Source organism: Palaemon carinicauda, chromosome 16 (genome assembly GCF_036898095.1).
Source record: "Palaemon carinicauda isolate YSFRI2023 chromosome 16, ASM3689809v2, whole genome shotgun sequence".
Classification (NCBI taxonomy): Eukaryota; Metazoa; Arthropoda; class Malacostraca; order Decapoda; family Palaemonidae; genus Palaemon; species Palaemon carinicauda.
Genome location: NC_090740.1, coordinates 37937318 through 37951245, shown reverse-complemented (window position 1 = coordinate 37951245; position 13928 = coordinate 37937318). Strand labels below are relative to the sequence as shown.

Here is a 13928-nt window from a genome sequence, read left to right as displayed (position 1 = left end):
AATTTCTAATATTACCAATTTCAAAATGGCCTATCAAACAAGATTGTGAAATTGAACTAACTGATAGAGTAGGTGTTGTCATGGCTGTTGCTAAAGTAAGTCAGAACCATGTTATACACATGGTTGATGTTAATAGATTTAGTGATTATTACAAACTACTAAGAGTTACATGCAGGGTAATGAATGTTTTCAAATGCAGATCCTTTAAGGGTATGCTGAGGGAACCAACAGTTCAAGAAATTATTAAAGCAGAACTAATGTGGGTTAGAGAGATGCAAAGGGACATGACTGATTGGAAAGTTAGGTTCAAAAGATTAGGACCTTCAATTAAGAATGGAGTTATAGTAGTAGGACAAAGAATTTCTAAGTAGCTAAAGGAAAATTGGAATAGAGAAGACTATATGTTGCTACCAGCAAATATCCAGTTACTAGATTGTATATATCATATGTACATGGGGTTGACCATGCAGGCATAGAGACTACTTTGGCAAAATTACAAAGAAAATTCTGGATTCCAGGGGCCAGAAAAATAATGAAGGCAATAAAAAATCGATGTGTGACATGTAGGAAGTTAACAAAGAAGTTAGAAGACCAATGCATGGGTCAAATGAGGATAGAAAGAATGAAACCTGCTCCACCTTTCTATTACACAGCTATAGATTTGTTTGGACCCTTAACAATAAGAGACACGGTTAAAAAGAGAACTTATGGTAAAGCCTTTGGTGTTATATTTAATTGTTTAGTTACTAGAGCTGTTCACTTAGATTTGGCTGAAGGATACAGTACTGATGATTTTCTGACCACATTTCAAAGATTTATTGCTATTAGAGGCGCTCCTAAAGTTATATATTCAGATAAGGGAACTCAGTTGATATCAGCAAGCAAGAAAATAGAAAACATTGGAGGAAAGGAAGGGGTAACTTGGATCTTTAATATGCCTAGTGACGCACCTTGGTATAATGGGGCAAGTGAAGCACTGATCAAATCTGTCAAAAGGTGTCTTTGTATTAGTGTGGGAGATTCTGTATTGAATTTTGGAGAGTTACAAACTGCTTTGTTTGGTATTGCTAATCTGATGAATGAAAGACCAATCGGAACAAAACCTGGATTTAGTTTAGAGTTGGGGGGATACCTCTGTCCCAATGATCTGTTGCTTGGTCGGTCCACTTGCTTTTGTCCAATGGGATGTACGATATTAGTGGTGATCACAAAAGGAGATTAAAGTTTATACAAAGTATAATAGAATCCTTCTGGAAAAAGTGGCACCGAGACTATTTTCCATCATTGTTAATCAGGCAGAAATGGCATTCAACAAGGAGGAATGTGAGAGTTGGAGATGTGGTACTTGTGCAAGATAGTACTGTTGTAAGGGGGGCATGGAAACTAGCACAGGTGATTAGAGCTGATCCAGGACAAGATGGCGTTGTCCGTGAAATTGATTTAAGGTATAAGATTACAAAGCATAGGAAGGGATATGATGGTGGACTGGATAAGATTATGTGTAGATCAGTACACAGGTTGGTGGTGTTATTACCAATAGAAGAACAATGTAATCATACGTAGTTGACCCTTTTAGATAGGGTATCGGTAATTTGTCACTAATGGTGGGGGAGTGTATCATTAACATGATAAACTTTATTATACTATAAGATTATATTTATTTAAAAAATGTTGATGTGGGTTGGAGCGAATTGTAACTTATTACGCATCTGGAATATCTTTTGTCTTACCCATATCTAAATGTCGCACGGTTAGCAGGCGAACTACCGAAAAATGTGCTAACCACTTTGGTGCTGCCTATTGGGTCGAGTGGTGGTGGCAAGTGTTATTTTTGTGGATGTAGACACAAGAATGAAGTCGGTGACATGTAAGGCCGGCAGGTGATGGGATATTTGTGTTTGGCAATCTCCTACTGGGGTTCAAGGCCTGTGATAGTGAGGCCATTGAAGTGAGTGCAATACAGTGTATTATGGATGTTATATGATATTTCATTTGGAATTGCTCTTATTGGTAATTGGATTCTATGTATATATACAGTAATGTTTAATAATATGAGTACATTTAATTTGATGCAGAGTGTTTTAGTGGCTACAGTACCGTAGTTTAAAGTGTTATTTATTTACATTGCTATAAAAATAGTTATTGTTAAAAATATACATACCAATATGGATTGTTCATGTAAATTACTAGAAGGGTTGTATTAAGGACAAATATTTTTTTTTTTTATAATTAAATCGGGAAAATTCAAAACTTGTTTAGCTGGTTGGATTGTATTATTTTTTATCACATAGAATATGTATTTCAGGTTGAAACTTATCGTTGGCAATAAAAACTGTTACAACTTATGGTCCATCCTTGAACATCCCAGTACAATATATATATATATATATATATATATATATATATATATATATATATATATATATATATATATATATATATATATATATATATATATATATATATATATATATATATATAGGTATATGTCATAACTGCTGTATGTGTTTCTTAATAAATAGACATTATCCAATAAAATGTCCTTTTTACAAAAGTATAGAATGTATCATATACCCATAGACTCTTTTCGGTATGAGATAAAAAAACTCCTATTCAAAATAAGACAAATGTTATATTGACTTTGTTTTGAAAAACTCCTTCTTAATTTTATATATGGTCTTTGTGGGTATCCTTATTCCATAGTTTCTATTTCTACTACGAAAATTTAATAAAATAAAACTTCTATTATAATGGAATCCTTTTTGTGGAAAAGAGATTCTAGAACCAACAGTAATACAATACTGGAGATTTAAGAGAACTGTGGTAGGCAATTTTATGTTATAGATTTGATATGCGTTTTTTAATATCGTTCATAAAATGAAATACTGTGAAAAACTTTGGCTGTGCTGTCAGAATCTAAAAGGATCAAATCTTTCCCTTGGGTTATATATTTGCCGTTCTCAGTTAATCATCATATAAATTGGTGTCTTTTATGTATTTACGAGAAACTTCTAGATGGCGGTAGTCTGGCAAATATTCTAAAGTGTCAGATTATTTCATAGGGAAGTTTTGCAAAATTAAAAGTAAATTGATGAAAGATATAGATATTGGTTATGTATTTCGTAATGTACAACAAAATCCCGAATGGAAATATAACTGTAATGCAGCAACATATTTATGGATTTGGAAAAATACAAATCGTTATTAAAGTAATTATGTAAACTGACGTGACATTAAGCAAGAATTGTTTCTTTATTGAGGCACATGCAAACGAATATCAATGGGCTTTGTTTTATTTTTTTTTTCAATGCAAATGGTTCGGTCATAAGAAATCATTCAGCTTCAACGTTACCGACCGATAACAAGTGATATTAGAATACGTGAAATTATGTTCTCTACTTCGACCGTGTCTCTGGAATTATCTTTTAAAGTACTTTCTTTCAAGAATAGCTAATCTCATTCTGAATATTTTATTTATTTGAACAGTAACCGTTTGAAATGTAAGAACTAAAAATTTATGTGTAAACTATGATCAGCTATATTTATTTTGTATATAACATAATCTGCAGGGTGATGAACTCTAAGGTAGTTGTTATGTATCTCTAGTGTAAAAAAAAAAAAAAAAAAAAAAAAAAAAAAAAAAAAAAAACCATACTGAACATTCAATTTCGTGAGCAGGGCATGACCCTACATCGGCAACATAACTTCGTTCAACCTCTCAGTATAAACGTGTAATATGTGCTCACAATTGTAAAACACTAAAAGAATACCTTATTGCATTATACATTGTCACACAGCATTGAGCCGGTTCTAAAGACAAAGAAATTCAAAATTCAAAAGGCAATTACAGAAGCAAAAAATACCTTATTCCTTATTTGATGCAGCACTTTTGAATTATCATGTAATTTGTGTTTCATTCTGTACTAATTTTTATGATTATCATCATAAAAAGGCTAATTTTATGGGATTAAAAGCAACGACTTGCTTTTAATCCCATAAAATTACCATTTTTATGATGATAATTATAAAAATTAGTACAGAATGAAACACAAATTACATGATAATTCAAAAGTGCTGCATCAAATAAGGAATAATGTATTTTTTGCTTCTGTAATTGCCTTTTGAATTTTTAATTTCTTTGGCTTTAGAACCGGCTCAATGCTGTGTGACAATGTATAATGCAATAAGGTATTCTTTAAGTTTTTTACAATTGTGAGCACATATTACACGTTTATACTGAGAGGTCAAACGAAGTTATGTTGCCGATGCTCTTCTCACAAAATCGAATGTTCAGTATGTTTTTTTTTTTTTTTTTTTTTTTTTTTTTTTTTTTTTTTTTTTTTTTACACTATAAGTACATAACAACAACCTTAGACTTCATCACCTTGCAGATTATATTATTTACAAAATAAATCAAGCTGATCATAGTTTACACATAAATTTTTAGTTCTTACATTTCAAACGGAACTTAATTTCACGTATTCTAAAATCACTTGTTATCGGTCGGTAACGTTGAAGCTGAATGATTTCTTATGACCGAACCATTTGCATTAACAAAAAAAAATAAAACAAAGCCCATTGATATTCGTTTGCATGTGCCTCAATAAAGAAACAATTCTTGCTTAATGTCACGTCAGTTTACATAATTACTTTAATAACGATTTGTATTTTTCCAAATCCATAAAAATGTTTCTGCATTACAGTTATATTTCCATTCGGGATTTTGTTGTACATTACGAAATACATAACCAATATCTATATCTTTTATCAATTTACTTTTAACTTTGCAAAACTTCCCTATGAAATAATCTGACACTTTAGAATATTTGCCAGACTACCGCCATCTAGAAGTTTCTCTTAAATACATAGGAGACACCAATTTATATGATGATTAACTGAGAATGGCAAATATAAAACCTAAGGGAAAGATTTGATCCTTTTAGATTCTGACAGCACAGCCAAAGTTTCTCACAGTATTTCATTTATTGAACGATATTGAAAAACGCATTTCGAATCTATAACATAAAATTGCCTACCACAGTTCTCTTAAATCTCCAGTATTGTATTACTGTTGGTTCTAGAATCTCTTTTCCACAAAAAGGATTCCATTGTAATAGAAATTTTATTTTATTAAATTTTCGTAGTAGAAATGGAAACTATGGAATAAGGATACCAAAAAAGACCATATATAAAATTAAGAAGGAGTTTTTCAAAACAAAGTCAATATAACATTTGTCTTATTTTGAATAGGAGTTTTTTTATCTCATACCGAAAAGAGTCTATGGGTATATGATACATTCTATTCTTTTGTAAAAAAGACATTTTATTGGATAATGTCTATTTATTAAGAAACACATACAGCAGTTATGATATATACCTATATATATTTATATATATATATATATATATATATATATATATATATATATATATATATATATATATATATATATATATATATTGTACTGGGATGTTCAAGGATGGACCATAAGTTGTAACAGTTTTTATTGCCAACGATAAGTTTCAACCTGAAATACATATTCTATGTGATAAAAAATAATACAATCCAACCAGCTAAACAAGTTTTGAATTTTCCCGATTTAATTATCAAAAAAAAAAATATTTGTCCTTAATACAACCCTTCTAGTAATTTACATGAACAATCCATATTGGTATGTATATTTTTAACAATAACTATTTTTATAGCAATGTAAATAAATAACACTTTAAACTATGGTACTGTAGCCACTAAAACACTCTGCATCAAATTAAATGTACTCATATTATTAAACATTACTGTATATATACATAGAATCCAATTACCAATAAGAGCAATTCCAAATGAAATATCATATAACATCCATAATACACTGTATTGCACTCACTTCAATGGCCTCACTATCACAGGCCTTGAACCCCAGTAGGAGATTGCCAAACACAAATATCCCATCACCTGCCGGCCTTACATGTCACCGACTTCATTCTTGTGTCTACATCCACAAAAATAACACTTGCCACCACCACTCGACCCAATAGGCAGCACCAAAGTGGTTAGCACATTTTTCGGTAGTTCGCCTGCTAACCGTGCGACATTTAGATATGGGTAAGACAAAAGATATTCCAGATGCGTAATAAGTTACAATTCGCTCCAACCCACATCAACATTTTTTAAATAAATATAATCTTATAGTATAATAAAGTTTATCATGTTAATGATACACTCCCCCACCATTAGTGACAAATTACCGATACCCTATCTAAAAGGGTCAACTACGTATGATTACATTGTTCTTCTATTGGTAATAACACCACCAACCTGTGTACTGATCTACACATAATCTTATCCAGTCCACCATCATATCCCTTCCCATGCTTTGTAATCTTATACCTTAAATCAACATCACGGACAACGCCACCTTGTCCTGGATCAGCTCTAATCACCTGTGCTAGTTTCCATGCCCCCCTTACAACAGTACTATCTTGCACAAGTACCACATCTCCAACTCTCACATTCCTCCTTGTTGAATGCCATTTCTGCCTGATTAACAATGATGGAAAATAGTCTCGGTGCCACTTTTTCCAGAAGGATTCTATTATACTTTGTATAAACTTTAATCTCCTTTTGTGATCACCACTAATATCGTACATCCCATTGGACAGAAGCAAGTGGACCGACCAAGCAACAGACCATTGGGACAGAGGTATCCCCCCAACTCTAAACTAAATCCAGGTTTTGTTCCGATTGGTCTTTCATTCATCAGATTAGCAATACCAAACAAAGCAGTTTGTAACTCTCCAAAATTCAATACAGAATCTCCCACACTAATACAAAGACACCTTTTGACAGATTTGATCAGGGCTTCACTTGCCCCATTATACCAAGGTGCGTCACTAGGCATATTAAAGATCCAAGTTACCCCTTCCTTTCCTCCAATGTTTTCTATTTTCTTGCTTGCTGATATCAACTGAGTTCCCTTATCTGAATATATAACTTTAGGAGCGCCTCTAATAGCAATAAACCTTTGAAATGTGGTCAGAAAATCATCAGTACTGTATCCTTCAGCCAAATCTAAGTGAACAGCTCTAGTAACTAAACAATTAAATATAACACCAAAGGCTTTACCATAAGTTCTCTTTTTAACCGTGTCTCTTATTGTTAAGGGTCCAAACAAAGCTATAGCTGTGTAATAGAAAGGTGGAGCAGGTTTCATTCTTTCTATCCTCATTTGACCCATGCATTGGTCTTCTAACTTCTTTGTTAACTTCCTACATGTCACACATCGATTTTTTATTGCCTTCATTATTTTTCTGGCCCCTGGAATCCAGAATTTTCTTTGTAATTTTGCCAAAGTAGTCTCTATGCCTGCATGGTCAACCCCATGTACATGTGATATATACAATCTAGTAACTGGATGATTTGCTGGTAGCAACATATAGTCTTCTCTATTCCAATTTTCCTTTAGCCACTTAGAAATTCTTTGTCCTACTACTATAACTCCATTCTTAATTGAAGGTCCTAATCTTCTGAACCTAACTTTCCAATCAGTCATGTCCCTTTGCATCTCTCTAACCCACATTAGTTCTGCTTTAATAATTCCTTGAACTGTTGGTTCCCTCAGCATACCCTTAAAGGATCTGCATTGGAAAACATTCATTACCCTGCATGTAACTCTTAGTAGTTTGTAATAATCACTAAATCTATTAACATCAACCATGTGTATAACATGGTTCTGACTTACTTTAGCAACAGCCATGACAACACCTACTCTATCAGTTAGTTCAATTTCACAATCTTGTTTGATAGGCCATTTTGAAATTGGTAATGTTAGAAATTTTCGTCCATTTTGCCAGGGAGAATTTTCACCAATTTTTTCTGGACTACACGGTTTAGAGGTCATATCGGCAACATTTTGAATCGAATCAACCCACCACCATTCCCTTGAATCAGTTTTTATTTGTATCTCTGCAATGCGTACAGCAACAAATGTGTTGAATCCATGGGATTCCTTTTGAATTTGTGATCTTAAAATTGTTGAGTCAACTATGTGATAGACTGACTCAAACTCCCATGAAAACTCCTTTACTATGAGTTCTCTCATCCTAGCAGCCATGAGAGCACCACATAATTCCAGACGAGGAATAGACATTTGTTTCACTGGTGCAATCTTATTTTTCGCCATTATCAGACTTGATTCAAACTTATTATCACTGACTTGCCACCTCACATATGCACAAGCCCCATATGCTTGCGTGCTACCATCAGAAAATATTACTAGGTTCGGCTTACCAAAAGCATTAGATGGCTTTAAGGGTCTTCTAAAAGTTAATGACTCCAGTCCATACAATTCTTTGAAAAACGCTTTCCATTCGTTCATCATGGAATCCTCCAGTGGATCATCCCACTTGATTCCACCACCATTCGAATTTCCTTTGGAAATCGTGGATCTCATCAAGATCTTAGCTTTGAGTAATACTGGTATAGCCAACCCTAATGGATCATACAACGATGCAATTTGACTCAATATCTTTCTGCGTGTTAATATTTCTGGAAATTTATAATCGAATTTACTTATATCTAAATTTGGACCACTCCTAACCTTTCTTATTCTTGGTGTAAAGTTGAGTCTTACAGCAAAGGAAAAATAGTCATCTACAGGATTCCATTTTAAACCTAAGATTAAGGTACTTTCATGTTCCTCATAGGCATCAGCTGGAACTGCATCTCAGCCCGCCGCATTAAAAGAGTCAATGCAGAGTAGTATCAGGGAAACACTTGATGCTGTTGGGATCAGCCTACCAAACTATTCGATGCTACGCCATCTCCCATTAGCTTAAATCCATTGCAAGTATCAAGTCTGTTTTTAAAGTCAGATATTTTTTTTTAACTATATTTATTATGGGAATTTTTCGGGATAAAAACAATGACAGCTGAAATGAGAACTATTTTAGTTTGTGTTCGTGACGAGGCTGTACGGTGTTTAGTTTCTTATAGAAAATATCTGTGTTTTTTAGTATGCTGTACATCAACATTATCGACATGGAGTAGATATAAACGGAAAGAAGTGGTGCAGTAAAAAATAATATACAAACAACAACATTTCTCATAGATGCGTGCAATACACTCCTTTATCTAGATTTCTTCAACATTAAACGGAAATATTTGTTCTGTCAATCGGTTAGGAATAAAAAGAGAATTCATCGTTTGGAATAGACTTTCCCTTCAATAATCTCTTCTTCTTTTTGTAAGATTTAGCAGGATTCCAGAATAACATTAATCCATGCCTGTATTTACAGTTAAACAAAAATCAATTCATTCTGCTATAACGTTGTGGTATATGGAGTGGTATCTCTTCACTTTATAAATCATTGATGAAAAAATAAATCAGATTATTAGGAGAAAGTCATTCTTTCAGGTAGGGTTTGCCATAAGAAGAATCTGTGCTTTAGGTGAATCAAAAAAGTAATATTAAAAGTTAGAAGTAGTTTCAGGAAAAGGTATCTAACCAATATCTTATGTATTATCTGAGTCAGCGCTGCTGGGTTGACTGACACGTGACATCATGTGCGCAAGAAACGCATTTTCCATCAATCGTGAACTGACCTGATATTTAAAGGACCTTGGCTGGTACCAAAGAATTAGCTTACACACTCATGAGATATTCTGCGTTTAGTTCCTCAACTAAACAGGCAACATATGATACTGGATCTCACAGAAAGGAACATTAAGTCAGAGCACTTCTTGGAAAGACGTTCTTTCAAGACTAATCGAATATGACAATTGAAAACTAAATTCTATGTGGGTATCCAAATATCTTTATAAAAAATACGACCGAATATTCACAAGTCCATTGAAACAACCACAAAAGAAAATAGCCAGATTGTAAAATCAACTATTGATTCAATTTTAATGATGAATACTGGGCCCATATGTATTATTGTCTGGGAGTTGCGAATTATTCTCAGAGCTCGGAGGTATTTCTCTTGTGTATCAGATTATGCAATATAAAGCTTGTAAACTTAGTAGCTCAGTAATTTACGTAGTTCACTAGTCGTGATATATATATATATATATATATATATATATATATATATATATATATATATATATATATATATATATATATACACACACACATATATATATATATATATATATATATATATATATATATATGTGTGTGTATATATATATATATATATATATATATATATATATATATATATATATATATATATATATATATATATATATATATATATATATATATATATATAGATGTAGTCAACATCATCAGCTGTTGCTAGTCTACTACGAGACACAGGACTCAGATATTTTTCCACACATGAATATTGATGGTCTTTCTATAACAGTTTATCTTTACAAATTTTCTTAGCTCGTCAATCCTTCTCTTGCTTCTTTTGCAATCTTCAGGAACAAATTCTGTTATTTTACGTGTCCATCAATTATTCTGTCATTCTCAATATATGTCCTGCCCATGTCTATTTTTTTTTATATGTTAAAATTATCCTCTGCTTTAGTATGCTCTCCCCTATAGTTTATCTTTTTCCTTGGTTCCTCTCCTCACAGTGCTATTTTTGTCCTTTAGAGCCCCTGGGCTTATAGCATCTGGATTTTCCAACTAGGGTTTTAGCGTATCTTGTAATAATATATATATATATATATATATATATATATATATATATATATATATACATATTTATATATATATATATATATATATATATACATATATATATATATATATATATATATATATATATATATATATATATATATATATATATATATACTCGTATATACACATATTTGTCTATATATATGAATTATGTACTTGATAGTAAAGTTCTTCTCGGGAAACGTAATTTAAGTAGAAATAAAATGGTCAATGCTGGTATCATCTTCTTTATTTGATAGTTTTTGACATAACTTATGTTATCCTCAGCCTATTTGCAATTATCATTATGTAAAATTAATAAAAATCATCATAAGTACATAGTTAGAAAGATATCCTTTCAAGAACTGCCCAACTAACTTTGAAATCTAACCAATCAAGAAACAAAAAACCATCTAAACAGAATTATTACATATATAACTATATAACTAAATAAAATACTTAATAACCATTATACCTAGTCATCGGCAGGAGACGATGACCACCCATCCAGAGCAGCAACCCATAGACCAGACGGATCAATAGGTCATCGACAACAGAACAGGTAAGCCCTCACTCAAGCTGGGTTTTGTCTTAAAAATGTATAAAGATTCCAAGGTTTTCAGTTGCCTGACGCTACTATATCTGTCTGTAATTTTGAAATTTTTCTTAGAAATGGCATGGCCAGATTTAAATGGGTGGTAATGAATAGCGGAAATTGATTTCGTACTTAAATGTATACTGGTTCGAACCGATCTCCCTATGTGCTCCGAAATCCTACACCGAAGCTGTCTAGATGTGCTTCCAGTATAGCACTCATTACAGAGTGCATATTGCAAAGTGTATATGACACCGGAACACAAGGGAGTAGGTAGACTCCACTTATATTTGAAAAGTGAGCCAACTGAGAGTCTGTTAGTACAAATTAGTTTTAAAATCTATGTGGGGATAACACTTCCCACAACACTCACAACCTCTGTTCTTAGTCTCTCCGAAACATAACTATAGTACGGAAAGGAGACATATAACTTTTTATCACCGACCATTTGAATTGCTAAATTTTGATTGTAAATTTTAACTAAAAACTTCTTGACTTGACTGTAATAGAGGTTTAGAGGGAACCCATTGTCGATAAAAAATGATTATAGAAAATTTTCTTCCTCATGAAACCCCAGATAAGTTGAACATACATGATAACATATGTAAACCACTGTGTTTTATCGAAATAATTTTATAGATTTTTGGTTCCGAACTTAAAAAATGAGTGTTTATTCCTGTAATTTTTTTTTTCTTTTTTTCTTTTTTTAAGTACTGAGGTTTCAATGGCTGAGTGATTGTCTTGTGAAATTTAAGCCTTTTTTCGTACCGTCGATATGTAGACGATACATTTTTACTTTTAAAAAACTTACATCACATAAGCCAGTTTTTAGATTATCTAAATACAAAGCATCGTAATATAAAATTTAACAGGATGATACTATGCCTTTTCTGTATATCTTGGTCTCTCGAAAACCTAATACCTTTGAAACCTCAGTATTTCGAAAAAAAAAAAAAAAACACTTTTACATGACTAAGCACTCATTTAAAGAAGAAAATAGGAAATAGCATTAAAGGGAAATACCCCAGCAACTTAAGAGTTAGAGATGACATAGTTCTATTTATTGGATCATGGGAGGAATTGCAAAAGATGATAAATTCGAATTCAGAAAGTAGAAATGTAGGACTGAAAATTAGAATGAGTAAAAATAAGATAATGCTATATAAAAATACAGAGAAAACAAACTGGAGTTGTGCCGAGATTTTAAGGATTTTTTAATGAATATGAGTATTTGATACACACAGAAAGTATTTCCTCAGGACATGAAACTAAAACTAAAAAAGCGTGAGAAGAATAGAGTTATATGTAACATTAAAGTTATGTATATTGTATTACAAAACCTGTGAAAATGCATTATCTTTTCGTGTATCTTAATGTAAAAAATAAATAATTAATTTTATTTATATATCTTAATGTAGAGGTTTTTTATTTATTTATTAATTTTTTTTTTTTTTTTTTTTTATAAATGGTACTGTATTTGTAACTGGAAATATTATTATTTTTCTGAAACTGGAGTTCTAGGTACTTATCATAACTATTGTGTATCGGCGTCAGCCGTCGGACGACCGTGAGTCTTGAATGATCCGGAATTCTCTAGAGTATTGTTCCCAATATAAAAGGACAGGGGGAGTTAGAGACGAGAGAGACCTCACTGAACACTGCTCGTGTTTGGAGACATTCTTCAGCTACACCTTCTGTGACTCTGAAAGTTAGTGACTACACACAACGATAAAGTATTTTGAAGAAGACAAAAAAGTTTAAAACAACATACATCATCAAACAGAAAGACCGATTCTTCGTGTCAACATTTTATATCTGAAATTACTCACTGCCTTCTGTCCCTGGCTGTATCGAAGTTTGGAAAGTCAAATTGTCCTACTTCGTAACATCTTTGTATATTTTGTCAATTAGTTTTGGAGTGCCGTGAGTATTTGCTTAATCTTTTTTAATGCTGTAAATATTTATGTTAGATCTGAAATATAGTTTTAACGTTTGCTCAATGGCTATTATTTTCTTATTGCTGTTAGTTTTTTGCTATTGTTTCACATTTTTTTTTTTTTAGTAGATTTTGCATAATCTACCTCGTATTGTACCACCCGTGTGTCACACCAGCGTACATAGTAACGACATTTCTCTTTTTTGTATATTTTATCCTTTGTATCTTCGCTCTTCCCTCGCACTGACAGCAACTTGTTTTAACCATTCTGCATATTTCATTGTTAACTGTCAACAGAACCGGTTGCCACTTTGACAAGAAATAGCATGTCTGTATTGTGTCACCTTCTGACCGGGACCTTGTGTGTATATATACTCGATGCGTCGTAATAAAGTTACTCAGTTGCTTTCATCTCACCTTTGAGTCACAACCTACTCTTAGCCTGTCACAGTATACAATAGTTGAACATAACAAAGCGATAGATTTTTCATAAACAACATGAGATTATGAAAAGTAAAATGTTCCTTTCCCTAAAACTTAAATTATTTCATCAGTTGGTCCTACTAGTATCAACTTAAGCATCATAAACTCGGAATCTTGCTAAAGCCTTAGAACATAACCTAGAGCTACAGGAATAGGAAAACAAACTAAAGGAGAGGATATTCTCATAAGAATAAATAATAAATTGACGTAGCCAAGACATATAATGAGGATGACGGAT

At 32.3% G+C, this 13928-nt stretch overlaps 2 protein-coding genes across 2 annotated transcripts; one reads left to right on the top strand and one right to left on the bottom strand.

Annotated features, from left to right (window-relative positions):
• Nucleotides 1-622: 622 nt before the first annotated feature.
• On the top strand, nt 623-1222 carry LOC137655262 (uncharacterized). Its single transcript, XM_068389146.1, has one exon. It carries the CDS (start codon nt 623-625, stop codon nt 1220-1222), a length of 600 nt encoding a protein of 199 aa, XP_068245247.1.
• Nucleotides 1223-6611: 5389 nt separating this feature from the next.
• On the bottom strand, nt 6612-8375 carry LOC137655261 (uncharacterized). Its single transcript, XM_068389145.1, has one exon. It carries the CDS (start codon nt 8373-8375, stop codon nt 6612-6614), a length of 1764 nt encoding a protein of 587 aa, XP_068245246.1.
• Between the last annotated feature and the right edge of the window lie 5553 nt (nt 8376-13928).